At 49.8% G+C, this 27,971-nt stretch overlaps 5 protein-coding genes and 1 pseudogene across 9 annotated transcripts; 3 read left to right on the forward strand and 3 right to left on the reverse strand.

The window, feature by feature from the left end:
• Nucleotides 1-2,424: 2,424 nt before the first annotated feature.
• LOC709451 (metallothionein 1-like) lies at nt 2,425-3,752 on the reverse strand. 2 transcript variants are annotated; one of them, NM_001301310.1, is given in 3 exon segments: nt 2,425-2,656; nt 3,004-3,069; nt 3,652-3,721. In NM_001301310.1, coding segments are annotated over 3 exon segments (186 nt in total). In that variant the 5' UTR covers nt 3,680-3,721; the 3' UTR covers nt 2,425-2,564.
• A 1,688-nt stretch (nt 3,753-5,440) lies between these two features.
• Nucleotides 5,441-22,085, forward strand: LOC709712 (metallothionein 1H-like). 4 transcript variants are annotated; one of them, XM_077983880.1, is made up of 3 exons: nt 5,441-5,597; nt 5,701-5,802; nt 6,088-6,317. In XM_077983880.1, the coding sequence occupies exons 1-2, from the start codon at nt 5,570-5,572 to the stop codon at nt 5,799-5,801; spliced, it is 129 nt and encodes a 42-aa protein (XP_077840006.1). In that variant the 5' UTR covers nt 5,441-5,569; the 3' UTR covers nt 5,802; nt 6,088-6,317.
• Nucleotides 5,443-6,317, forward strand: LOC702286 (metallothionein 1F-like). Its single transcript, XM_001093253.5, has 3 exons — nt 5,443-5,597; nt 5,701-5,766; nt 6,088-6,317. The coding sequence occupies exons 1-3, from the start codon at nt 5,570-5,572 to the stop codon at nt 6,177-6,179; spliced, it is 186 nt and encodes a 61-aa protein (XP_001093253.2). The 5' UTR covers nt 5,443-5,569; the 3' UTR covers nt 6,180-6,317.
• LOC100424859 (metallothionein-1-like) lies at nt 12,541-13,917 on the reverse strand (annotated as a pseudogene).
• LOC709619 (metallothionein 1-like) lies at nt 17,663-18,976 on the reverse strand. Its single transcript, NM_001301311.1, has 3 exons — nt 18,900-18,976; nt 18,242-18,307; nt 17,663-17,898 (listed from the first exon to the last, which is right to left on the reverse strand). Exons 1-3 carry the CDS (start codon nt 18,925-18,927, stop codon nt 17,807-17,809), a joined length of 186 nt encoding a protein of 61 aa, NP_001288240.1. The 5' UTR covers nt 18,928-18,976; the 3' UTR covers nt 17,663-17,806.
• A 4,357-nt stretch (nt 22,086-26,442) lies between the features above and the next one.
• Nucleotides 26,443-27,675, forward strand: LOC100424768 (metallothionein 1-like). The gene is given in 3 exon segments (XM_002802481.4): nt 26,443-26,470; nt 27,005-27,070; nt 27,584-27,675. Coding segments are annotated over 3 exon segments (186 nt in total).
• The last annotated feature ends 296 nt before the right edge of the window (nt 27,676-27,971 follow it).

Consider the following 27,971-nt stretch of genomic DNA (forward strand, 5'->3'; position numbering starts at 1 on the left):
GGTAGGTTACTTAACTAATCTGGAAGACAACATAAGCACTCCAGGCCCTGCATATTTGCTGTCCCAGTCTTGAGGCCTGTGGCTGTCATTCCAGAAGTCATGTGATCAGATGATATGAAGGATGGGAATGGATTTTATGTCTGGTCAAATGTTGGGGCAGCATCTTATTGAAAAGCACTTTCCGCAGAAGGTCATCCACACTGCTGGCAGCATCAGCCAGGTTGCAGTCCCATTCCCAGCATCCAATTCACAGCAGTGCTTTCAAACCCATAAGATTTCTCTTACCTTTGGGATTTAACAGGCTTCATTCTCTAAAAAAGGCAGTATAGAGAGAATGATCATCATTGCTACTATTTATTAAACGCTAGCCTTGGGCCAGATTATGCTGTCATGTAATCCCTGCATTGAGATATAATCTGCTTTCTACAAATAAGGAACTGGAGGTTCAGAGAGTTTCAGTGTTGCACTCAGGCCACACAGCCAGTACATGGTGAGGTGGGCTGTGAACCAGGACTGCCTGACACCAAAACCCGTGCCCTAGGCGCAGGCCGCCTTCTGAAGTCTCCTCTTCACAGGGAAGCAGTGGGCAAGCGTGCTCCTGACCTCCAGGACAGAAGGATCATCTTCCTCTTTGACTGAACATCAAATAGCGTTTCCTCCACATAGCCAGGGAAACTGATTGTTGGCTTTAATTATAAGTCAGCCAGGGCTTTACTCCTTCCTACTGAGCACCACCACACCCTCCAAACTGCAGAATCCTCCGTCATTCCTGCATGGGCAGGCGTGAAGCATTTCATGTGGAACCCATGATCACACACACTTCATTTTGCCAGGGACATGCCGGGCATGTCCTTCCATATTCCCAGTCACTTTACTGGTCGGAAGGAGTCAAGAGCTGAAATTTGAAAGAAGGGCAAATTCAGCCTGAGTTTGGGAGGAATTTCCAAAGATTCAGAGCCCAGTCACAACAGGGAGCTCTCAGGGGTCAGCGAGTGTCCCGTCAGTGACACTGGGCAGGCCAAGCCGGATGGTTCCTTGTGGGGATGTGCTGGGCAGTGCCGCTCAAGGTGTGAGAGCCACACACTGGGGCCAGTTTGCTGTTTCCTTTCTTTTCTTGTTTTGGGACAGAGTCTCAGTTGCCCAGGCTGGACTGCAGTGGCACAATCGTGGTGCACCACAACCTCTGCCTCCGGGGTTCAAGCAACTCTTATGCCTCAGCCTCCCAAGTGGCTGGGATTACAGACGCATGCCATCATGCCCGATTAATTTTTGTATTTTTAGTAGAGATGAGGTTTCATCATGTTGGCCAGACTGGTCTTAAACTGCTGGCCTCTAGTTATCCACCTACCTTGGCCTCCCAAAGTGCTGGGTTTATAGGCCTGAGCTACCACGCCTGGTCTGGTTTGTTGTTTCTGGGCCACAATGCACATCATCATATGTTCAAAGTTTGTACATCTTTCATTTTCCTATTTCTTTATGGATTTATTGAACTGCTTTCCTGTTGGATCTAAAAAATGGGTTTTGTATGTGGTGTTTTATCTCATTATCTCTATGATCGATACTATTACATTTACCAAGGTTTAAGTCTGTGATGGATAGGAAGTAAAAACTGTCCTTCACCAAAGTGTTTGAAAAGCCCCATTGTGCTAGCCTGTTTGCATTACTCTAATGGAATCCCTGAGACTAGGTAATTTATAAAGAAAAGAAGTTTGTTTTGATTTCTGCTTCTGCAGGCTGTGCAGAGTGTGGTGCAGGCATCTGCCTCTGATGAGGGCCGCAGGAAGCCTGCAATCCTGGCAGAAGACCAAGGGGGAGCAAGTACATCACATGGAGAGACAGGGAGCAAGAGAGAGAAGGGGAGGGTGTCTGGCTCTTTTAAACAGTCAGCTCTGGAGTGACCTACCAGAGGAAGAACTCACTCTTCACCATGGGATGGCACCAAGCCATTCTTTAGGGATCTGTCCTCATGACCCCAAAAGCTCCCACTTGGCCTCACCTGCAATATTGGAAGTCACATTTCAACATGAGATTTGGCAGTGACAAAACATCAAAAGCCTAGCACCCTTGTAGGATTCAAGGAACTGAGGAGTTGAGTACCAGCACTGTAGCCACTTTTAAGCCTCAAATCCAATGTGGATCTGAGGCTGGGCAGGAAAATCAGAAAATAAAAATGAGGGATGCAGTTTCTGTGCTACATTTGGCATGAGACTGGAAGCGATCATGTATGGTCCCCACCCATATGGTGTGCACAGTGCAATCCCATTTTACAGAAGTGTAAACTCAATGAGGTAACCTGGCTGGCCTAAAAGTGTTCACATTATTAGTGGCTCACATTTCCATCCAGAACCTGCTATCTAAACTCGTGGTTTAACCCCCACCCAAGTCCATTTTTTTCCAAGACACACAAAGAAGACCACAGTAAGATTCAAGTCAAAATTGTTTTATTGTCATTCACATATTTAATATAATAGGACATGCAGCAAATGGCTAGGGGTTGTATGTAAAAAAACCTCCAGGTTGTGCAGGTTGCTCTATTTACACCTGGGAGCAGAGCTCTTCCCACATCAGGCACAGCAGCTGCACTTCTCCGACGCCCCTTTGCAGACGCAGCCCTGGGCACACTTGGCACAGCCCACGGGGCAGCAGGAGCAGCAGCCTGGGGAAGAAGAGGAGAGTGAGAGGTGGCAGTAGACTGGACCAGGCACCTCCCTGCCCCAATAGCAAGCCTGGCTCGAGCTCAGACGCCAGACCCAGAGGATGCTTTTTTTGTGTGCCACAGCTCTGTTCTGAAATCATAGATGGTACAGTTGGGGTTTGTGTCCCAAGAGAAAAATGCTGTCCTGCTCCATCTGAACTCAGGGCAGAAAGTCTGGAGAGGGAATGACACAGCCAACTGGGGCAAAGGAAGGCCAGTTCCCCCGAGGCCAGCACTCAGTGTCAGCCTTGGGTTCCCTCCCAACCTTAGCCACAGCCCCAGATTCCTGGAGATGGCCCCGCACTCACTCTTCTTGCAGGAGGTGCATTTGCACTCTTTGCACTTGCAGGAGCCGGCGCAGGTGCAGGAGCCACCTGCAAGGAAGCGGAAAAAGCCAGCGAGTGGTGAATGAGATGCAGAAGATACAGCAGTGGGTCTATGAGTGTCCAGTTCCCCCTCCTCTGTGCAGGGTCAGCCCTCAGAGCTCCTTTCCCACTCAGCAGAGGAAGAGAAGCCCCATCTCCTCTCCTTTCATGTTGGGAAAACCGAGCCCCCTCCATTTGTATTCCAAAGGTAAGTCCCAGTCTCCAGGCGCAGCCCGGGAAGACTGCTACTTCCACATTCTGTCCTGAACCCCGAAGAGGCAATGGCCCTTGCCTCCCATCCAATCCAGATGCTCAGAGCCTGGTTAGATAATTGAGGCTCAGCCAGCAGCCTGGTGACCAACGGGATGATGTGGAGCAGGACAGCCTTGAGCCTCAGGACCCTCACCTCTGACACAGAGGCACAGGGAGGAGGCCAATGCTGTCAGGAGCTCGACCAAGAGGAAAGCACTGGAAGAAGTAAAGGAGTCCCCTCACCTCAGATCGCAAAACGCAACCTCCTCAAACCCAGGGACACTCTCCATGGTGTCTGGGAATTTGGCATCCCAAGGCACAGACCCGGGCGCCCCTTACCAGCGGCGCAGGAGCAGTTGGGGTCCATTGCAAGCCGAGGCGAGACTCTGGAGTTCCCAAGCGAGAAGCCAAGAGGCGGTGGAGCACCTGGAGTGCGTGGTGCAGCTCCACAGCCAGCGGCTGCTCTTATAGTCGGGGAGCGGGCCGGGAGCAGAAACCCCGCCCCGCCCTTGCACTCGCCCTCCTGAGTCCCAGCCGTCCGCGGTCCTGGGCTGGCCTGTGCGCAGCAGACGGGCCGGGCGCAAAGCACGGTGAACGCAGGTCGGTGCACACCGCCTGGCCGCCCCTTTCCCACCGGCTAGCGCGGGAGGCGCTGTGCACCCGGGTGAGCTGCTTCTCTCACCCTGCCGGGCCTTCCCAGTTCCCCAAGATTACCTGCTACTCCCACTCCTTGGCGTTCCGCGTGCCCGGAAATGCTGACCTGCGCCCCACACCCCGGGGCCTGCCCACCCCCTTGTCTACAGCTAAGCCTTTCCTGGAGTCCCAGTGCAACTCCAGTCTCTTGTTCGACTGTCTGGATTGGCGGGAGCAGGGAGCATAGCAAGGGAGTAGTGTGCAAGGGACAGGCGGAGGATGCGACCTTCGGATCTCTGGCATTGCGTGTCCCTGTTCCTGTCCCCACCTCAGTTCTTCCACCACGTTTCTGCTGTGCACAGAAACACGGAAGACACAGGGCCCTGTCTCCCTCCCGTCAAAGTATACTTATTCATATCCCTCTATGTCTCTGTTTTGCTTCTAGGACTGACCTTGATGCTTGGCTTTGTTTAAAGATTTCAAGCAGTGAAGAGATGAACATACCTGGGCCATACATAGGGAAGCTTCATCACTGACCTCTCTCCCTTGAGAAGCTGACAGGATTCACACCCAGCAGTGCCACTTCCCAGCCCCCTGACCCTGGGCTAGTGGCTTGAACTGCTGGTATTGTCATTGTCCAGATTAGGAATACGGGTTCATAAATAGAACGCATGTCCCTTTATGGTTGTTGTGAGGGTTCAAAGAAAGTGACTAAACAGGACCAAACCCAGACCCGTGTAACCGTAGAGCAATAGAAACATGGAAGGAAAAATAAGCAGCTCTCTTGCTTTCTAATTTAATGCAGGATCTTCATATCACCTTCAATGATCCCTCTTCTAGGGACATCCCACACTTTCAAAACTGCCATCCTGTATTAGGGTACCCGGCTAAGCTGTGGGGAGACCCTGGAGAGATTTATGCAAAGGAGGACCTGGACAAAGGTGCCCACTCAGGCCCTCAAGAGTGGAGAATGGAAGAGAGAGAGGCAGAGCCCTGTGTCTTCCGTGTTGCTGTGCACAGGAGAAACGTGACCAAAGGACTGAGGTAGGAACCGGGGACAGGGCGGATAAGGCCAGAGATGTGAAGTTTGCACCCTTGGCCTGCCCTTTGCACACTGCTGCCTTGCTATGTTCCTTGCTTTGGCAGATCCAGAAAGTGGAGCACAAGACTGGGGTTACCCTCGACTCCAGGAAAGGCTTAGCTATTGACTAGAGACCTGGGCATTGGTGAAAGTGGGGGAAAAGACAGAATACTGGGGTAGGCAGAAAGCCAAGGGGCGGGTGTAGCAGGCAACCCCAGGGAAGTTGGGAAGGCCCGGCAGGGTGAGAGAAGCCGCACAGCGCCTCCCTCGCGAGCCGGTGTGAAAGGGGCCGTCCCACGGTGTGCACCCCGCTGAGCTCAAGGGACATTGCACCTGGCCCATCTATTGCGCACAGCCCAGCCCAGGACGGCCGGCGGGGCAGACTGGGCAGGGCGGGTGCAAGGGCGGGGCGAGGTGTCTGCGCCCGGCCCCCTCCGCTGACTATAAAAGCAGCCGCTGGCTGTTGGGCTCCACCACGCCTTCAACGTGCACCACTGCCTCTTCCCTTCTGGCTTGGGAACTCCAGCCTCTCCTCGGGTTGCAATGGACCCCAACTGCTCCTGCGCGGCTGGTAAGGGGCTCCCGGGTTCTGTGTCTTGGGCAATGGACACTCATTAACTCACTGCTGTATCTTCTGCATCTCACGGCTCACTGGCTTTTTCTGTTTCTCACAGGTGACTCCTGCTCCTGCGCCGGCTCCTGCACGTGCGAAGAGTGTAAGTGCACCTCCTGCAAGAAGAGTGAGTGCGGGGCCATCTCCATTGTCTGGGGCTAAGGTTGGGAGGGAACCCAAGGCTGGCCCTGGAGGCATGCTTTTGGGGAACTGGCCTTCCTTTCTGCCCATACCTTGTCACTGCCTTTCCAGTCTTCTGCCCTGTCCAGGGCGCCTTTGGGGCTGGACAGCTTTCTCATAGGAAGACCTACCCCAAGTATTCCCTAGCTGTCTCCTGACAAAGCCATGCCATCCTGAACTAAGGGTCCTTTGGAGCTGGAGGCTCTGTTGGGCAGGGAGGTCCCTGGGCGAGTCAGTTGTGACCTCTCACGCTCCTCTTCTTCCCCAGGCTGCTGCTCCCGCTACCGCGTGGGCTGTGCCAAGTGTGCCCAGGGCTATGTCTGCAAAGGGGCGTCAGAGACATGCAGCTGCTGCGATTGATGCCAGGACAGCCTTTCTCCCAGATGTTAATAGCCAGACATGTACAAACCTAGATTTTTTTTTATACCACCTTGACCGGTTTGCTACATTCCTTTTCCTATGAAATATGTGAGTGATAATTAAACACTTTAGACATGATTCTGCCTTCAGTTTCCATTGTGTGTTTTGGAAATCAGAGACTGGGATCAGGGATTGAACTGGGAATGCAGACTCCTGGGCTCTAGATGGAAATGTGAGCCCCTGACAATCCAAGTGCCTTAAGGCAAGCCAAGCTGCCTCACTGTGCTTCCTGTTTTGCAGAAAGGAATAGCACATCGTCAGGTCATTGGTGGGTATCCGGCATACAGGACCACCTTCATTCTCAAATGCTGCACAGAAAATTCTGAATGCCTCCTGTTTCTTCTCTGATTTCTCTGTCCAACTTCAATTCCTCTTTGGATTTCAGGTTCAAAAGTAACTACAGGGGATGGAATCAAACTCTTTAGTTATTTACTTCTACACGAGGCTTCTCAAACTCCAGGATGAAGGAGGGGTTTTTCATTCCTATCCATTCCACACCTAAACCTTGGTAAATGAAATAATACTAATAATGGAAATCATGAAACTAAATTCAATATACAAAATCTGGCTGAGCAGCATGACTCACACCTATATTCCCCATATTTTGAGAGGCAAATGGGAGGACCACTTGACACCAGGAGTTTGAGACTAGCCTTGGCAACATAGGGAGACTCCTGTCTCTAAATAAATAAACAAACACTTTGCAAAGTTTGGTGGTGCAAGTCTGTAATCCTAGCTACTCGGAGGCTGAGGCAGGAGAATCCATCTACCTCAGGAATTGAAGGCTGCAGTGAGCCATGTTTTCACCATTGCACCACAGTCTGGGTGACAGAAGGAGACCTCATAAAAAAATTACAAAATCCACTTTTAGGCTCAACAGGAAAAAGTTCAATCAATATAAAAAGAAATATCAGGAAAATTACAACTTTATAATCTACATATATGTTAATGGATGCTGTGCACTACAGACTGTAAATAGCACACAGGCCCTAGTGTGTAGATTACACACTTTGAGCAGCAGTGGTCATGACATCCTCACAAGGAACCATCAGTCCTGACTGGACAGTGTCACCAACAGGACACTCGCTGACCCCTGAGTGCTCCCTGTAGTGACTTGTGTCTGAATCTTTGGCAGTTTCTCCCAAGATTAAGCTACTTTAGTTCTTTAAATTCCAACCTTGATTAACTCAGGGGAGCAAAGTGACTGGGGATGTGGAGGAAAGCATCATCGTGGCAATGCAGAGTCATGAGAAGGACTGGGTCCAGATGAAGGATGTCGTGTGCCAATGCAGGGGTGACGGCATATTCTGCAGTTGGAAGGTGTGTTGCTGTTCATCAAGAAGGAGTGAGGCATCACCCTGGTGACTGGTAGTTAGGCCAACAGTAGGTTCCTCTGGCTACTGCTTCAGGGAATTGCTATTGCTGTTCAATCACAGAGGAAGATGAGTCAAGTGGCCCAGGAGTCAGGACCATGCTTGCCAGCAGGTGCCCTTTGTGAAGAGGGCAATTCAGAAGGCAGCCTGGGTCATGTGCAAGTCTCGGTGTCACATAACCAGATTCACAGCCCACTTCACACCTTCCTGGCTGTGGAGCCGGCACAAGCCCCTTAACCTCTCTATGCCTCCATTTCCTGACTTGTAGAAAGCAGATTATAAATTTATGTAGAGATTAAGTGTGACAGTACCCTGGCACCTGGCTTGGCCTTAATAAACAGTGCTGTTATAATCATTTGTCCACGTGTGCCTCCTGGAGAGAGAATCATGTTAGATCCCATCAGGCTCCTTGGGTAACACTAATCTGCCTGGAGGTATGATGTGGACTGGAAGTTGAAGATGGGTCTCTTGTTGATCTGGTCTCAAGGGCATACGGATGACCTCCTGCACAAAATTCTCCAGGATGATACACTGCTGCAGCATTTGGACAGAGAACAAGCCTTTCCCACACTTTGAGTCAGTGATCTTCACACAAACTAGAGACATTTTGAATGTACAGGGTCTGGCGAGATTGTACTGTCTTCTAGAGGAGTTAAGCAATCTGCCCAAGGTCACACAGCTCAGAAGTAAAGGGACGAATGAATCTATGCTATGGCTGTCCTCATGTGCTCAACATAGCAGCAGATCATGATGTCAGCGGATGCTAAGCCCGGCCCCTCACAGTCCAGAGCTGGAAGGGCCCGTGGCCAGTTAGCCCTGCTGTGCCCTTGAAGGCAGCTGGGCAGCTGAATTCCAGAGAAGACCCAGAGCTATCCACAGGCTCTGACTGCCAACTCAGTGCTCTTCCCAATCTGCCTCTGTGGCAGGTTCAGAGTCCTCATGGTTCTCATGAACAGGTGACAGAGAGTTGTGATTGAGGGCATGTTGCTGCGGTCAACCTGCATGTATGCAAAACCCAGCAGCGTCACTTATATGTCAGTGACATAACCTCTCTGTGTTTCAGTTTCCTGCAGTGTAAAGGGGTAGAATGTACTCATGTGCCAAAAAATACCATATTGGCCAACTCTAGACAGTGTATATAATGATGGTCCCATAAGGTTATAATAAGGACATTTTACTGGACTTTTTAATGTTGAGCTATGTTTAGATGCACAAATATTTACCATTGTGTTACAATTGCATATAATATTCAGTAACATGCTGTAGAGCTTTGAACCCTAGGAGCAATAGGCCACACCATATAATCTATGTGTAGTCTATGTGCGTAGTAGGTCATCATCCTACCTAATCAACACTCTGTGATGTCTGCACAAAGATGAAATTCCTTAAAGATGGGTTTATCAGAATGTATTCCCATTATTAAGTGATACTTGAGTGTAATAGGGATAGTTTCATAAAAGTAAATGATTTAGTGTATGTAGAGAACTTAGAATGCTACCTTGTACATCGTGAGTGCTCTACAACATTAGCTACGATTTCATTAGTGTCAATCATGGCTGCTAGGGCTGGAATGCGTGTACCCTTCCAAAATTCATGTGTTGAATTCTGATTCCTAGTGTGTTGCTTTTAAGAGGTGCTGCATTTTAGAGGTGACTACACTGAGAGGACAACGCGCTCATGAGTGGGACTAGAGCCTTAATAAAAGACGCCCGAAGAAGCGTCTTCTTTAACCCCTGCCACCATGTGAGGGCCCAAGAAGAAGAATAAGACCCTCACAAGACTCCAAATATGCTGGTGACTTGGCCTTATACCTCATCCTCCAGAAATGACAGAAACAAGCTTCTGGTATTACAAATTACCCAGTCTATGTTATCTGGTTATAGCCTCCCAAACAGACTCAGACGATAGCACAGATGACATTTTTACTCCAGGCAAAAAAAAAAAAAAAAAAAAAAGCCAGGCCTGGTGTCCCTCCCTGGTGTCCTCTGTCTGACTCATCACTCACATGAGCACTGTCCTGTGACCCTGACAGGGTCCTACACTCTTCCCACAAAATAGGGATTCACACCAGAAATATAAAGCCATGAGCAAGACAGTCCCTGTCCCCATAACAGAGTTGGAAGGATGCCTGCCAGTACTGCGATCACCTGCACCAATATGTGATGTAATGTTTCTGTTTCAAATGACTCCTATTCCCTTAGATATATTTATACAAAAAGCAAGCTCCTAACCACTATTGGAAAAAGAATCAGTTTAACTTCCAGACACAGAAAGTTGCCATCAAATGCTCCTCATTCATATCTCCTCTGCTTCTGCTGTACAGCATAATACTGTACTGAACACTGAGGGCAATTATAATACAGTGGTATTTGTGTATCTAGATGTAGTTAAACATAGAAAGGTACAGTACAATTACCTTATAACCTTATAGGACCACCTTCCTATACGTAGTGCATCTGTAACTAAAACGTGCTTATACAGCACATGATGTATTATTATATTCTGCCCCTTTTACAATCCAGGAAACTGAGCCACAGAGAGGTTGTTTCACCCAGGTATACAGCATGATATATCTGGGATTGGCACTCATACAGGCTGACCATAGGATAATGTCCTCAACCACAACCCTATGTCACCCTGCCATGTGACACATGAAGACACTAACTCTGGCACAGAGGCACAGTGGGAAGAGCACTGAGCTGGCAGCCAGAGCCTCTGCATAGCTGCATGTCCTCTCTGGGCTTCAGTTCCCCAGCTATCAAGTCAGGGGCACAATTGGGCTAACTAACCATGGGCCCTTCCAGCTCTGGAATGTGAGGGGCTGGGCTTAGCATCCATGGACAGCATGATCTTCCACTACGGCGAGGGCATGAGGACACCCACAGCATAGATTCATTCGTGCCTTTACTTCTGAACTGTGTAACCTTGGGGAGATTGCTTAACTCCTCTAGAAGACAGTAAAACTCCTCTAGAAGACAGCACCATCTCACCAAACCCTGCACATTCACTGTGTCCCTGGTTTGTATGACAATCAAATGACTTGAAAGGTGGGCAAGGCGTGTTCTCTGTCTGAATGCTGGAGCAGTGTCTGATCCTGGAGAGCTGGTGCAGGAGGTCATCCACATGCCCTTGAGACCAGAACAGCAAGACTCCAAACCCATCTCCAACTTCAGTCCACTTAATACCTGCAGGCAGATGGGCCTTTTCCAAGGAGCTTGATGGGAGCTAGCAGGATTGTCTGTCTAGAGAGTCCACATGGAGAAATGATTATAATAACACTGTTCATTAAGCCCTAGGCCACTAGTACCAGGCCACTGTCCCATTTGATCCCTGCATGGAAATATAATCTCCTATATACAGATGAGGAAATGGAGGCTCAGAGAGGTTAAGCGACTTGTGCAGGCCACACAGCCCGTAAGGAGTGAAGTGGGCTGTGAACCCAGCTGTGTGACACCAAAGCCTGCACTTGGCCCAGGCTCCCTTCTGAAATTCCCTCTTCACAAAGAGCACCTGCAGCCCATCTAGGGCTTGACTCCTGGGCCACCTGTCTCATCTTCCCTGTGATTGAACCACAAATAACAATTCCCTGAGCAGATAGCTGGAGGGACCAGCTGTCGGTAGCAATGATCAGTCCTCATCCTTCTCAATGCACATCACACCCCTTCAAACTACAGAATATGCCATCACCCCTGCAGAGGCCGAGTCAAATACTTCACCTGGGAGCCCCAGTTACTATCTCTAGTCAGCTTGCCAGGACAATGCTGGACACTTCGCTCCACCTCCCTATTCACTGTGCTGGCCTGGAGTAACCCAGGGCTGGAATTTGAAGGAGGAGACTGCAGCCTGACCTTAGGAGAAACTTCCAAAGATTCAGAGCCGAGTCAGAACAAGGAGCTCTCAGGGGTAGCGAGAGTTCCATGAGTGACATGGGGCAGTTCGGGACTGATAGTTCCTTTTGGGCATGTCCAGGCCAGCACTGCTGAAGATGAGTGATCCATGCATGAGGGTCAGTCTACACACCGTTCCCAGTGTGAAATACACACCCTCGAACAGATATGCAATGTTTGTAAATTCTTTTATTTTTATGTTATTTATTTAACTATAATCATATATTTCGTTTTTCATATATGTATTGTTTTTCATACGTATTATTTTATTTTTATATATTTATATTAATAATTTGCCTGTTGAGTTTAAAAAGTGGATTTTGTTTTTATATTTCATACTAATTCATATCAGTTCATTTTGCCAAAGCTTAGGTCTGTTGCAGATGCCCATACCGTTACATCTCTTACATGTATAATGGTGTGTTTTTTTGTTTGTTTGTTTGTTTTGAGATTTGCTCTTGTCACCCGGGCTGGAGTACAGCAGTTTGTTCTCGGCTCATTGCAACCACTGCCTCCCAGGTTCAAGTGATTCTCCTGCTTCAGCCTCCAGAATAGCTGGGATTACAGGCACCTGATAGCACTCCCGGCTAATTTTTGTATTTTTAGTAGAGGTGGGGGTTTCATCACATTGGCCAGGCTGGTCTTGAACTTCTGACCTCAGGTGATCCACTCACCTTTGCTTCCCAAAATGCAGGGATTACAGGTGTGAGACACGATGCCCGGCCTACATGTATAATGCTTTTACATTTTTTAGCTGAGACAGGTAATGTGATTTGCCTTAAAGAACTCAGTGTGAAAGGTGATAGGACCTGGTACCAGCATGCACGTGACTGGACTCTCAGTGCAGTCCCTCATCTCAGCTCTGTCGGGTATCAGGTCACTTTTGTCCAAGGCACACAAAATAAAACCAAGCCTGAATAAAGTCAACTTTTATTATTATTTTATTTTTGAAAAACCAAATGTACTAATGGGTCAGTGCTATATGGAAAACAATTAAGGGTTGGTACACTTTCTACTTCTGGGAACAGAGCTTTCCCTACATCAGGCGCAGCAGCTGCACCTGTCAGATGTCCCTTTACAGACACATCCCTGGGCACACTTAGCACAGCCCACGGGGCAACAGAAGCAGCAGCCTGGGCAAGAAGGGGAGAGGGACAGGTCACAGCTGACTTGAACAGGCACCTCTCTGCCCCAACAGCGGGCCTGGCTCAAGCTTGCACCGAGACCCGGAGGAGCCTTCGTTTGGGATGGTGCGCTCTATCAGGAGACAATGGTGGATCTTTGCAGTGAGAGCCTTCCTATGAAAAACTTGCTCAGCCCCACTGAGCCAGGACAGGGCAGAAGACTGGACGGGCAGTGACTGGGACTGTGCGGACAAAGGAAGGACAATTCGCCAGGACCATACGCTTCAGTGAGGAAAGTCTTCAAGAATCAGGTCTATGGTTGGCCGGCTGGTGCCTCTTGTGACCTCAGTTTCCTCATTGTTAAGAATGAAGATTGGTTGGGAATCAACCATCTCTAATGTTCCTCCAGCTCTGATCCTGAATCCGTTTCAGGGGATGTGGGAAGCTAGTGATGAGCCTGCTCCTGCCTGCACAAGCTGAGATCCCTCCTCTCACTCAGTCCAGCCCCGAGATTCTCAGGCAAGGCCCCGCACTCACTCTTCTTGCAGGAGGTTCATGTGCACTCTTTGCATTTGCAGGAGCCGGCACAGGTGCAGGACCCACCTGCAAGGAAGAGAAAAAGGCAGTGAGCAGTGAGTGTGGTGCCGGGTTAGGAGCAGGCCCTCAGCATCCTCCTGCTCAGTGCACGGGAAACCTGGTACCTTGTTCTGCTCAGGCACACGGAAGCCCAGCCCCATCTTTTCTCCACGCAGGCTGCGATGGGCAGGCGCCCTCCTAATTTTACTCCACATGGCCTTCTGTCAGGAATCCCTTAGAGGCAATGCTTCCTGCCTCCCATCCACCTCAGGCAGCTCTAATGCTGGACAGAGCACTGGGTCCCAGCCCAGGACCCCACTGGCTATCTGGGTGACCTGGCAGTTTTGAGCCTCAGTCTTCTCAGAAATGGGAGGCTCTGGGAAGATGGCAGCGTTCTAAGTGGTGATGAAGGCCCTTGACGGGGAAAAAGCACGAGAAGTGCAAAGGAGTTCACTTTAGGAAAAGCTCAAAATACACCTCCCTCCTGCCCTGGGGACATTCTATCCTCTGGAATGAAAATGGAGATCCTAAGGCCTCGAAACCCGGTATCTCTTACTAGTGAAGCAGGAGCACTTGGGGTCCATTGCGAGTCGAAGTTCGGCTGGAGTTTCTAAGGGAGAGGGGAAGACGCAGTGGGGCAGGTGGGAGGCGTGGTGGATTCTAGGAACCCGGCGATCAATTTACAGGTAGAGAAGGGCGCCGGGTGCAGAGCACCCCCTCCTCCACCCTGACGCGGAATCTGCGGCGCCTGGCGTACTGGGTTGGGATGTGCGCAGTAAGCGGGTCTGGCGCATTATCCCCTGAGCACAGCCTGGTGGGCCCCCGAGGGCTGCCCCTTTGGCGCCTGCTGGCGCAGAAGGAGCTGTGCTGCCGGAGGTACGTGGGGCCCCTGACACCCTAAGGGCCATTTTCCATTTCCAGGTAGTCGCGTTATCCCCATCCCCCGACCTGCACCTTTGCCACCAACTTTGCGTCCCCCGGGTCCGTGTGCAGCTCCATCCTTGTGCTCACCTTCTTCATTGGCTGGAGCTGGGAGCAGAGAGAGTGAGCCGTGTGCACATGTGTGGCCATGGAGGTGACTTTTGTTTCTCCCCCGCCCTCCCCCCGCATTGCCTGTCGCTCTTCCCACCTAGGACCCTCAAACTCCTTCCCCCTGTACACACAACCTGGCGACCACGGGTCAGCCTCTCTCTCTTCCTTCCATGCTATCATATAACATTTCGATTTTGCCAGGCCCGTTTAAATCATTGTTTCTTTGAACCCTCCCAACAATCCTAAAGGGAAATACTATTTATGAACCCGTTTTACTAATCTGACAATTATAACATAAACTTTAAGTAACTTGCTCAACATCACAGAATGGAAAAGTTGCCACTGATTTGAATCTAGCCAGCCTCTCAAGAGAAAGTGTCCATGATCAGGCCTTCCTTTGGCCCAGGACTGTCATCAGCATTTCCCTATTGCTGGACATCTTTTAAACAATGTCAAGCCACAAGCTAAACCATGAGCTGTGACAGAAGCAATCTATAACTGTAATATATATACACAGACATACAACACATTTATACTTCTGGTTGTCTTCTATGTGTGGAATAAGACTGATTTTCATTTTCACTGCTGGAAAAGAGTGTGCTTTAAATAAAAATATATTTAAGAAAATATTAATCACTTCAATGTTGTACGTTAAGTAACATACAGTGACTGTGTGTGCAGAAGTGACACTGTTTTTGATCTGACATGAGGCATGGATGGAATCTTGCTTATAGCTTTGTATCCCTAGTGTTGATGACTATTTTATGGGAAGAACAAACGTCTCTTTTGACCACAGGACACATGTTCATGTAGTAGATGAGAATAACAGGATACACAAGTGAGCACATCTGGCCTGGCTGCTTTGTCTGTGAGTAAATAAATACCCCCAAGCTATGTAAAATGAGAAAAAAAAAAAAAGCAACAGTTAATGTTGTAGATGACTCACCCCTTGCCAGGCACCATTCTAAGTTCCTTACATGAATTAAATCATTTAATTTTACAAGCCAGATATCATTATACTCCAGTTGATAAGACTGATACACAGAGGTTATGTCACACACATAGTGGCAGAGGTGGGATTTGCACTCATGCAGGCTGACCTCAGCATCATGTCTTTACCCCCTGCTCTATGCCACCAAGTCAACACAAAGATGAGGACACTGAAAGTCTGGCTAGGAGGCAGCAGTGGAAGCACATTTAGTTGCAGTCAGATCTCTGTGCATACCTGTGACCTCTCTGGGCTTCAGTTCCTATTTCTCAAGCCAAGAGCAAAATTTATTCATCTCCAAGGTCCCTTATAGTTTGAACTGAGATGGGCAGGGTTTGGCATCCAGGGATGGCATGATCTGCCAGCTGTGGGCAGGGCCAGAGGCCAGCCGTACCATAGGTTCATGCATCCTTTTCCTTCTCAGCTGTGTGGCATTGGGCAGGTTGTTTAATTCCTCTGAAAGACGACTTAAGCACGCCAGCCCCTGAATATTTTCTGTCCCTGTCCTGAAGCTTGTGACTTTCATTCAACTTGTCGCCTGAAGGTCAAATGACATGAAGAATGGGAAAGGATTTTATGTGTGTTCAAATGTTGGGGCAGCATCTTATCACAGAGGACTTTCTGCAGGAGGACATCCACACTCCTCCTGGCACTGGATCAGCCAGGGATGCAACACCTCCACAGCATCCCATCCAGAGCAATGCTTCCAAACCAATGAGCCTTTCTTCAAGAGCAAGTTAGGATTTAATAGTATCTTCATCCAAGAAAGTCAGTGCAGAGAGAATTATCATAATCACCACTGTTTATTAAAACCTAGGCAGCAGCCAGGCCACTGTCTCATTTTCTTTTTTTGTTTGCTTTGGTTTTGGTTTTTGTTTAGACAGAGTCTTGTTCTGTTGCCTAGCCTGGAGTGCAGTGGCACAATCTTGGCTAGCCTCTATATCCTGGACTTAAGCAATCTTCCTATCTCAGCCTACAGAGTGGCTGGGACCACAGGTGTATGGCATCACGCCATCTAATTTTTGTATTTTTTGTAGAGACGGGGTTTCTCCATGTTGCCCAGGCTGGTCTCAAACTCCTGGGCTCAAACAACCTTCCCACCTCTGCCTCCCAAAGTGCTGGCATTACAGGCATGCGCCACTGTGTCCGGCCCACTCTCTCGTTTAATCCCTGCATTGAGAATAATCTCCCTTCTACAAATGAAGCACTAGATGCTCAGAGAGTTTGGGTGATTTGCCCAAACCACACAGCCAGTAAGTGGTGGAGTGGGCTGTGAACTAGGACTGCCTGACAACTAAAACTATGCCCTAGGTGTAGGCTGCCTCCTGAAATCGCTTCACAGGGAAGCAGCAGGTAAGTGTGGTCCTGACTTCTAGGCAAGGAGACTCATCTTCTTCCTTGACTGAACATCAAATAGCATCCCCCCCACAAATGGAGGGACTAACTTGTCATTAATAAAACATCCAGGGACTCTTTCCTTTCTAAGGAACATCACCACGCTCAGCAAGCTGCACAATCTGCCCTAGCTGTGTTCTGAGAACTTCTGTTAATAAACTAATATTAATTATGGAGATGATGAAATCAAAATGAAAATTCCAAAATAACTTTACCCGCAACCCATGCTGACACTGCATCTTGCCGGGAGTATCTGGTTCGAAGTAGTCAAGGGCTGGAGCTTGAAAAAGGAACTAACTCAACCTGAATTTGGGAGGAATTTCCAAAGATTCAGAGCCAACTCCCAACAGGGAGCTCTCAGGGTTCAGCGAGTGTCCTGAGTGTGCTGTCTGTGACGCTGGCTAGGCCAAGCCTGATGGTTCCTCATGAGAATGTCGTGGACTGTGTCTGCTGTCCCCAGTCTGCAATGCAAATCATCCATGAACAAATGTGCAGAATTTCTAAATCTTCCATTTTTCTGTTATTTCTGTATGTACTTATTGATTTTTTTGTGTAACATGTAAAAAATGGGTTCCGTATTTTGTGTTTCATTATCTTCATAATTAATATTACTTTATTTACAAAGGTGTAGGTCTGGGCTGGGTAGGAAATGAAAACTGTCCCTTCACCAGGGAGTTTGAGAAGCCCCGTGTAGGATTCAAGCAACGCAGGCATTGGAATCTACCTCCTGTGGTCACTTTCAATCCCAAAATCTGCTGAGAAACTGAATTTGGGCAGGGAAACCTGAGAATAACCATGAGGAATGGAGAAGTCCCTGTGCCACATTTAACATGATTTGAGCTGATCGTGTACGTTGCCTGTCCCCATATGATCCGGCATAGTGCAGGTGCATTTTGTGGAAGATAAAGCTCAGTGAGTTAGCAGGGCTTGCCTGAAGGTGCTCAGACTGTTAGAGGCTCACATTTCCATCCAGAGACCAGTCTCTTAAACTCCCAGTTCAATCTTCCACCCCAGTCCCTTATTCCAAAAAACACACAGGAACCAGAACCAGAATCAAGTCTAAGTGTTTAATTATGATTCACATATTTCACAGGAAAAGGAATGCAGCAAATGGGTCAAGGTTGTATCAAAAAAGCAAAAAATCCTGGATTTTACTAATCAATCTATATTTGGGAGCAGGGCTGTCCCAGCATCAGGCGCAGCAGCAGCACTTGTCCAACACCCCTTTGCAGATGCAGCCCTGGGCACACTTGGCACAGCCCACAGGGCAGCAGGAGCAGCAGCCTGGGGAGGAACGGAGAGTGAGAGGTCACAGCAGAGTCGACCAGAGACCTCCCTGCCCGAACAGAGGCCTGTCTCCATCCCTGCCTCCAGCCCCAGAGGACCATCATTTCAGGATGGCATGGTTTTGTCAGGAGACAACTGGTGCCACTGGGGTGGGTCTTCCTATGAGAAAGCTTCCCCACCCCACATAAGCCCTGGAAAGGCCAGAAGACTAGACAGGCAGTGATGGCCTACAGGGACAAAGGAAGGCCAGTTCCTGAGAAGCATGAACTCAGGGCCAGCCTTGAGTTCCCTCCCAACCTTAGCCACAGCCCCAGATTCCTGGAGATGGCCCCGCACTCACTCTTCTTGCAGGAGGTGCATTTGCACTCTTTGCACTTGCAGGAGCCAGGGCAGGTGCAGGAGACACCTGCAAGGAGAGAAAAAGCCAGGCAGGCGTGAATGAGATGCAGAAGGTGCAGCAGTGGGTCAATAATTGTCCGGTTCCCCCTCCTCTGTGCAGGCCCAGCCCTCAGAGCTGCTTTCCCACTAAGAGCAGAGGAAGAGAAGGGCCATGTCCTCTCCCTTCGTGCTGGGAAAACCAAGCACCCGCCTATTTGTATTCCAAAGGAAAGTCCCAGGCTCCTATATGGCCCAGGAAGACTGCGACTTCGACTTTCTGTCCTGAACCCAGAAGAGGCAATGTCCCCTCCTACCCAATGCTTCCATTCCAATCCAGCTGCTAAGAGTCAAGTTAGAGAGCTGGGGCTTAGCCAGCAGCCCTGTGACCAACCGGGTGACATGGAGCAGGACAGCCTTGAGCCTCAGGACCCTCAACTCTGACACAGATGCACAGGGAGGAGGGACATGCTCTCAGGAGCTTGGCCAAAGGAAAGCACTGGACGAATAAAGGAGTCCTCTTCAGCTCAGATCGCAAAATAAGACCTCCTCAAACCCAGGGACACTCTCCATGATATCTGAGAATTCGGCATCCCAATGCGCAGAACCCGGGCGCCCCTTACCAGAGGCGCAGGAGCAGTTGGGGTCCATTGCAACAGGAGGCAAGAGTGGAGTTCCGAAGCGAGAAGAGAAGAGGCAGTGGTGGACGTGGAAGGCGTGGTGGAGCCCAACAGCCAGCGGCTGCATTTACAGTCAAGAAAGGGGGCCGGGCGCAGACGCCCCGCCCCGCCCTTGCACCCGCCCCGCCGAGTCAGCACCGCCAGCTGTCCTGGGCTGGACTGTGCGCAGCAGATGGGCAAGGTGCAAGTTCCTTGAGCGCAGCTGGATGCACACCGCAGGATCGCCCCTTTCGCAATGGCTCGCGAGGGAGGCGCTGTGCACCCGGGTGCGCGGCTTCTCTCACCCTACCGGGCCTTCCAGCTTCCCTGAAGTTGCCTACTACACCCGCCCCTTGTCGTTCCGCCTACCCCAGTATTCTGGATTTCCCCCCACCCCCACCAACGCCCAGGTCTCAAGTCGATAGCTAAGTCTTTCCTGGAGTCGAGGGTAACCCCAGTCTTGTGCTCCACTTTCTGGATCTGACAAAGCAAGGAGCACAGCAAGGCAGTAGTGTGCAAAGGCAGGCCAAGGGTGCAAACTTCACATCTCTGGCCTTATCTGCCCTGTCCCGGTTCTTACCTCAGTCGTTTGGCCACATTTCTCTTGTGTACAGCAACACAGAAGACACAGGGCTCTGCCTCACTCTCTTCCATTCTCCACTCTTGAGGGGCTGAATGGGCCACATTTGTCCAGGTCCTCCTTTGCATAAATCTCTCCAGGGTCTCCCCACAGCCTAGCCAGGTACCCCACTACAGGATGGCAGTTTTGAATGTGTGAGATGTCCCCAGAAGAGGGATCATTGAAGGTGATATGAAGATCCTGCATTAAATTAGAAAGCAAGAGAGCTGGTTATTTTTCCTTCCATATTACTATTACTCTACATTACACAGGTCCGTGTTTGACCATTTAGTCACTTTCTATCTTTGAACTCTCACAGCAACCCTAAATGGACATGAGTTCTATTCGTGAACCCGTATTCCTAATCTGGACAATGACAATACAAGGAGTTCAAGCCACTAGCCCAGGGTCAGGGGGCTGGGAAGTGGCACTGCTGGGTGTGAATCCTGTCAGCTTCTCAAGGGAGAGAGGTCAGTGATGAAGCTTCCCTATGTATGGCCCAGGTATATTCATCTCTTCACTGCTTGAAATCTTTAAACAAAACCAAGCATCAAGGTCAGTCCTAGAAGCAAAACAGAGACATAGAGGGATATGAATAAGCATACTTTGATGGGAGGGAGACAGGGCCTTGTGTCTTCCGAGTAGCTGTGCACAGGAGAAACGTGGCACAAGAACTGAGGAGGGGAAGGGGAAAGGGACAGGCAGTGCCAGAGATCCGAAGGTCGCATCCTCCGCCTGTCCTTTGCACACTACTCCCTTGCTATGCTCCCTGCTCCCGCCAATCCAGACAGTTGAACAAGAGACTGGGGTTGCAAGGCTTAACTGTTGGCAAGGGGGTGGGCAGGCTTCGGGGTGTGGGGCGCACGCAGGTCAGGGTCTCGGGCCGTGCGGAACGCCAAGGGTGGGGGAGTAACAGGTAATCTCAAGGAATTGGGCAGACCGGGCAGGGTGAAAGCAGCAGCTAATCCGGGTGCACAACGCCTCCCGCGCGAGCCGGTGCGAAAGGCGGAGGCCAGCGGTGTGCACCAACCTGCACTCAGGGTGCTTTGCGCCCGGCACCTCTGCTGCACACAGCCCAGCCCAGGACTACTGGTGGCTTGGACTCAGCTGGTCCGGTGCAAGGGCGGGGCGGGGTCTCTGCTCCCGGCGCCTACCCCTGACTACAAAAGGAGCCGCCAACTGTTGCGCTTCACCACATCTTACACGTGTTCCACTCCCTCTTCCCTTCTCGCTTGGGAACTCCAGTCTCGCTTCAGGTTGCGATGGACCCCAAATGCTCCTGCGCCGCTGGTAAGGGACGCCCGGGTTCTGTGCCTTGGAATGCCAAATTCCCAGACACCACAGAGAGTGTCCCTGGGTTTGAGGAGGTCGCGTTTTGCGATCTGAGCTGAAGGTGACTCCTTTATTCTTCCTTGAGAAAGATTCTTTCCTATTCTTTCCTCTTGGCCAAGCTCCTGAGAGCAGTTGCCCTCCTCCCTGTGCCTCTATGTCAGAGCTGAGGGTCTTGAGACTCAAGGCTGTCCTGCTCCACATCACCCCGTTGGTCAGGAGACTGCTGGCTGAGCCTCAATGCTCTAACCAGGCTCTGAGCCGCCGGATTGGATGGGAGGCATTGGATAGGAGGGGACATTGCCTTTTCGGGGTTCTTGACAGAATGTCGAAGTTGTAGTCTTCCCGGGCTGGACCTGGAGCCTGGGACTTTCCTTTTGAATAAAAACAGGAGGGTGTTTGGCCTTCCCAGCATGAAGGGGTTTCTCTTCCTCTGCTGAGTGGGAAAGGAGCTCTGAGGGCTGGCCCTGCACAGACGAAGGGACACTGGACACTCATTGACCCACTGCTGTACCTTCTGCATCTCACTCACCTTTCACTGGCTTTTGCTCTTCCTTGCAGGTGTCTCCTGTGCCTGCCCTGGTTCCTGCAAGTGCAAAGAGTGCAAATGCACCTCCTGCAAGAAGAGTGAGTGCAGGGCCATCTCCAGGAATCTGGGGCTGTGGCTAAGGTTGGGAGGGAACCCAAGGTTGGCCCTGAGTGTGTGCTTCTGGGGAACTGGCCTTCCTTTGTCCCCCTAGGCCATCACTGCCTTTCCAGTCTTCTGCCCTGTCCAGGGCTCCTGTGGGGCTGGGCAGTCTCTCACAGGAAGACTCACCTCAACATCCACCAATTGTCTCCTGACAAAGCCACACCATCCTGAACTAAGGATCCTCGGGTGCTGGGGTCTGAGCTCAAGTTAGGCCTGCTGTTGGGACAGGGAGCTCCCTGGTCAAGTCTGCTGCGACCTCTGTCTCCCTTTTTCCCCAGGCTGCTGCTCCTGCTGCCCCCTGGGCTGTGCCAAGTGTGCCCAGGGCTGTATCTGCAAAGGGGCGTCAGAGAAGTGCAGCTGCTGCGCCTGAGGTCGGGACTGCCCTGCTGTCAGATGAAAACAGAATGACACGTAAAATCCAGGATTTTGTTTTCTACAACCACGACCCATTTGCTACATTCCTTTTGTCTGTGAAATATGTGAATAATAATTAAACACAGACTTGATTCTGGTTCTGGTTCCTGTTGTATTTTTTGGGAATAAGGGACTGGGGTGGGAGATTGAACTGGGAGATTAGAGACTGGACTCTGGATGGAAATGTGAGCGTCTAACAGTCTGAGTGCCTTCAAGCAAGCCCAGTTACATCACAGACCTCCATCTTCTGTAAAATGCACCTGCACTGTGCCGGATCATGCTTCCATATGAGGATGGAGACATACGCGATCAGCTCCAATCATGTTAAATGTGGCACAGGGACTTCTCCATTCCTCACGTTTATTCTCAGGTTTCCCTGACCAAGTTCAGTTCCTCAGCAGATTTTAGGCTTGAAAGTGACCACAGTGGGTGGATTCCAATGCCTGAGTTGCTTGAATCCTACACGGGGCTTCTCACACTCCAAGGCGAAGAGACAGTTTTCATTTTCTATCCATCCCAGATCTAAACCTTTGTAAATAAAGCAATATTAATTATGAAGATAACGAAACACAAAATATAGAACCCACTTGTAACATTTTATACACAAAAAAACTCAATAAATACACAAATAACAGAAAAATGGAAGATTTACAAACTCTGTACATACATGGATGATTTGTATTGCAGACTGGAAACAGCAGACTGGCCCCACTGTGGACCACACACCTTCAGCAGCACAGGCCAGGACATTCTCATGAGGAACCATCCGGCTTGGCCTAGCCAGCGTCACAGACAGCACACTCAGGACACTCGCTGAATCCTGAGAGCTCCCTGTTGGAACTTGGCTCTGAATCTTTGGAAATTCCTCCCAAGTTCAGGCTGACATTGTTCCTCTTTCAAGCTCCAGCCCTTGACTATTTCAAACCAGCATGCTCCTGGCAAGACACTGTGATTGTGGGTTGCAGATGAAGTTATTTTGGAATTTTGCTTTTGATTTCATCATCTCCACAATTGCTAATACTTTATTTACTGAAGTTCTCAGAACACAGCTATGGCAGATTGTACAACTGTCTGAGTGTGGTGATTGATGTTCCTCAGGAAGGAAAGAGTCCTGGATGTCTTATTGATGACAAGTTAGTCCCTCCATTTGTGGGGGGGATGCTATTTGATGTTCAATCCCTAAGGAGGAAGGTGAGTCTCCTTGCCTAGAAGTCAGTACCACACTTACCTGCTGCTTTCCTGTGAAGCGATTTCAGAAGGCAGCCAACACCTAGGGCATAGTTTTAGTTGTCAGGCAGTCCTAGTTCACAGCCCACTCCACCACTTACTAGCTGTGTGATTTGGGCAAGTCACCCAAACTCTCTGAGCATCTAGTGCCTCATTTGTAGAAGGGAGATTATTCTCAATGCAGGGATTAAATGAGAGAGTGGGCCAGGCACAGTGGCTCATCATGCCTGTAATACCAGCACTTTGGGAGGCAGAGGTGGGAAGGTTGTTTGAGCCCAGGAGTTTGAGACCAACCTGGGCAACATGGAGAAACCCCGTCTCTACAAAAATTACAAAAATTAGATGGCGTGATGCCATACACCTGTGGTTCCAGCTACTCTGGAGGCTGAGTAGGGAGGATCACTTGAGCTCAGCATGTAGAAGTTGCAGTGAGCCAAGATCGCACCACTGTATTCCAGGTTGGGCAACAGAACAAGACCCTATCTCAAAACAAAACAAAACAAAAAACATAAAGCAAAACAAAAAACAAAAACAGAGAGAGAGAGTGGCCTGGCAGCTGCCTAGGTTTTAATAAGCAATAGTGATTATGATCATTCTCTCTGCACTGACTTTCTTGGAAAAAGATATCGTTAAATCCTAACTTGCTCTTGAAGAAAGGCTCATTGGTTTGGAAGCATTGCTCTGGATGGGATGCTGTGGAGGGGTTGCATCCCTGGCTGACCCAGTGCCAGGAGGAGTGTGGATGTCCTCCTGCAGAAAGTCCTCTGTGATAAGACACTGCCCCAACATTTGAACACACATAAAATCCTTTCCCATTCTTCATGTCATTTGACTTTCATGCAACTTGTTGAATGAAAGTCACAAGCTTCAGGACAGGGACAAAAAATATTCAGGGGCTGGCGTGCTTGAGTCATCTTTCAGAGGAATTAAACAACCTGCCCAATGCCACACAGCTGAGAAGGAAAGGGATGAATGAACCTATGGTACAGCAGGCCTCTGGCCCTGTCCACAGCTGGCAGATCATGCCATCCCTGGATGCCGAGCCCTGTCCGTCTCAGTTCAAAGCTATAAGGGACGTTGGAGATGAACAAATTTTGCTCTTGGCTTGAGAGGTAGCAACTGAAGCCCAGAGAGGTCACGGCTATGCACAGGGATCTGATCGCTAACTCAACGTGCTTCCACTGCTGCCTCCAGCCAGACATTCGGCGTCCTCATCTTTGTGTTGACTTGGTGGCATAGAGCACGGGGTAAGGACATGATGCTGCAGTCAGACTGTATGAGTATGAATCCCACCTCTGCCACTATGTGTGTGACACAACCTCTGTGTCTCAGTCTCATCAGCTGGAGTATAATAATATCTGGTTTGTAAAATTGAAAGTTTTGATTCATGTAAGGAACTTAAAATGGCACCTGGCCAGGGGCGAGTCATCTATAACATTAACTGCTCCTTTTTTTTTTTTCTCATTACATATAGCATGGGGGATATTTATTTACTCACAGACAAAACAGCCAGGCCAGATACGCTCATTTGTGTATCCTGTTATTCTCATCTACTACATGAACATGTGTCCTGTGATCAAAAGGGACATTTGCTCTTCCCATATAATATTAATCAACTCTAGGGACATAGAGATATAAGTAAGATTTCATGCCTCATGTCAGATAAAAAAGAATCTCATTTCTGCACTCACAGTACTATATTTTACTTAACATAAAACATTGAAGTGATTGATATTTTCTTGAATATTATTTTTTATTTAAAGCAAACACTTTTCCACCAGGGAAAATGAAAATCAGTTTTATTCCACACCTAGAAGATAGTCAGAAAACGCCGGGCACGGTGGCTCACCCCTGTAATCCCACCACTTTGGGAGGCCGAGGAGGCCAGATTACCTGAGGTCAGGATTTCGAGACCAGCCTGGCCAACATGGTGAAACCCGGTCTCTACTAAAAATACAAAAATTACTGGGCGTGGTGGCACACGCCTGTAATCCCAGCTACTCTGGAGGCTTAGGTAGGAGAATTGCTTGAGCCCTGGGGACAGAGGTAGCAGTGAGCTGAGATCACGCCACTGCACTGCATCCTGGCTGACAGAGGGAGATTCCTTCTCAAAAAATAAATAAATAAATAAATCCCTCAATAGAGAAGTGCTGACAACAAACTTGGGCCCAAGGAAGGCTTGATCTTGGACACCTTCTCTTAAGAGGCTGGCTAGATTCAAATCAGTGACAAGTTTTCAGCTCTGCGATGTTGAGCAAGTTACTTAAACTTTTTGTTATAGTTGTCAGATTAGTAAAACGGGTTCATAAATAGTATTTCCCATTAGGATTGTTGGGAGTGTTCAAACAATGAATGATTTAAAGAGGTCTGTCTCATTCTAAATGTTACACGATAAGAACATTGAAGAGAAATATCCACTTCTCTCCTTGATTGAAAGCAGGGTCTGCATGTCACCTAAAGTCATCCTCTTTGGAGGACATCCCTCATTTTTAAAAGTGCCATCCTGCAGTGGGGTGGCCGGTAGGCCTGGGGTAGTCCCAGAGAACTATATGAAAAGGAGGACACTGACAAGTGTGCCCGCCATCACCTCAGAGGAGGAGCATGGAGGGAAGAGAGAGAGGCCGACTCGTGGTCGCCATGTTCTGTATACAGAGGCAACGAGTTTGAGGGTCCTAGGTAGGAAGAGGTACAGGCAATGCAGGGGGAGGGCGAGGGAAAAGCAAAAGTCACCTCCACTGCCGTTCATCTGCGCAAGGCTCACTCGCTCTGCTCCCCGCTCCAGCCAATGAAGAAGGTGAGCACGAGGATGGAGCTGCGTACGGACCCGGGAGAGTCGAAGCTGATGGTGACCCTGCAGGGCGAGAGGAGAGAAGGGGTTGGGGAAAGCGCGACCACCTAGGAATGGGAAATGGCCCTCAGGGTGGCAGGGACGGAGTACTTCTGGCAGCACAGCCCCTCCCGTGCGAGCGGGCGCCAAAGGGGCGGACCCAGGGAGCCCACCAAGCTGCACTCAGGGGACTGTGCGCCCGAACCGCCTACTGCGTACCGCCCACCCCAGACCACGGGCCCCGCGGATTCCGTGTGGTGGTGGGGGAGGGGGTGCTCTGCACCCGGCCCCCTCCTCTAACTATAATTGAACTCCCGGTTCCTAGAATCCACCACGCCTCCCACCTGCCCCACTGCTTCTTAGCCTCTCCCTTGGAACTCCAGCTTCACCTCGCCTCCTCATGGACCCCAACTGCTCCTGCTCCACTGGTAAGAGATACCTGGTTTCGAGGCCTTGGGATCTCCATTTTCATTCCAGAGGATAGAATGTCCCCAGGGCAGGAGGGAGGTGCATTTTGAGCTCTTCCTAAAGTGAACTCCTTTACTTTGCACTTCTTGTGCTTTTTCCCCGTCAAGGGCCTTCATCACCACTTGGAACGCTGCCATCTTCCCAGAGCCTCCCATTTCTGAGAAGACTGAGGCTCAAAACTGCCAGGTCACCCAGATAGCCAGTGGGGTCCTGGGCTGGGACCCAGTGCTCTGTCCAGCATTAGAGCTGCCTGAGGTGGATGGGAGGCAGGAAGCATTGCCTCTAAGGGATTCCTGACAGAAGGCCATGTGGAGTAAAATTAGGAGGGCGCCTGCCCATCGGAGCCTGTGTGGAGAAAAGATGGGGCTGGGCTTCCGTGTGCCTGAGCAGAACAAGGTACCAGGTTTCCCGTGCACTGAGCAGGAGGATGCTGAGGGCCTGCTCCTAACCCGGCACCACACTCACTGCTCACTGCCTTTTTCTCTTCCTTGCAGGTGGGTCCTGCACCTGTGCCGGCTCCTGCAAATGCAAAGAGTGCACATGAACCTCCTGCAAGAAGAGTGAGTGCGGGGCCTTCCCTGAGAATCTCGGGGCTGGGCTGAGTGAGAGGAGGGATCTCAGATTGTGCAGGCAGGAGCAGGCTCATCACTAGCTTCCCACATCCCCTGAAATGGATTCAGGATCAGAGCTGGAGGAACATTAGAGATGGTTGATTCCCAACCAATCTTCATTCTTAACAATGAGGAAACTGAGGTCACAAGAATGTACCAGCCGGCCAACCATAGACCTGATTCTTGAAGACTTTCCTCACTGAAGTGTATGGTCCTGGTGAATTGTCCTTCCTTTGTCCGCACAGTCCCAGTCACTGCCCGTCCAGTCTTCTGCCCTGTCGTGGCTCAGTGGGGCTGAGCAAGTTTTTCATAGGAAGGCTCTCACTGCAAAGATCCACCATTGTCTCCTGACAGAGGAGGCTCCTCCGGGTCTCGATGTGAGCTTGAGCCACGCCCGCTGTTGGGGCAGAGAGGTGCCTGTTCAAGTCAGCTGTGACCTGTCCCTCTCCCCTTCTTGCCCAGGCTGCTGCTCCTGCTGCCCTGTGGGCTGTGCCAAGTGTGCCCAGGGATGTGTCTGCAAAGGGACATCTGACAGGTGCAGCGGCTGTGCCTGATGTAGGGAAAGCTCTGTTCCCGGAAGTAGAAAGTGTACGAACCCGGAATTGCTTTCCATACAAGACTGACCCATTAGTACATTTGGTTTTTTTTTATATGAAATATGCTAATGATAATAAAAGATGACTTTATTCTGGCTCAGTTTTATTTTGTGTGCCTTGGACAAAAGTGACCTGATACCCAACAGAGCTGGGATGAGGGACTGCATTGAGAGTCCAGACTCATGGGTGCTGGTACCAGGTCCTATCACCTTACACACTGAGTGCCTTAAGGCAAATCACATTACCTGTCTCAG

The sequence above is a fragment of the Macaca mulatta genome, chromosome 20, assembly GCF_049350105.2.
Source record: "Macaca mulatta isolate MMU2019108-1 chromosome 20, T2T-MMU8v2.0, whole genome shotgun sequence".
NCBI lineage: Eukaryota > Metazoa > Chordata > Mammalia > Primates > Cercopithecidae > Macaca > Macaca mulatta.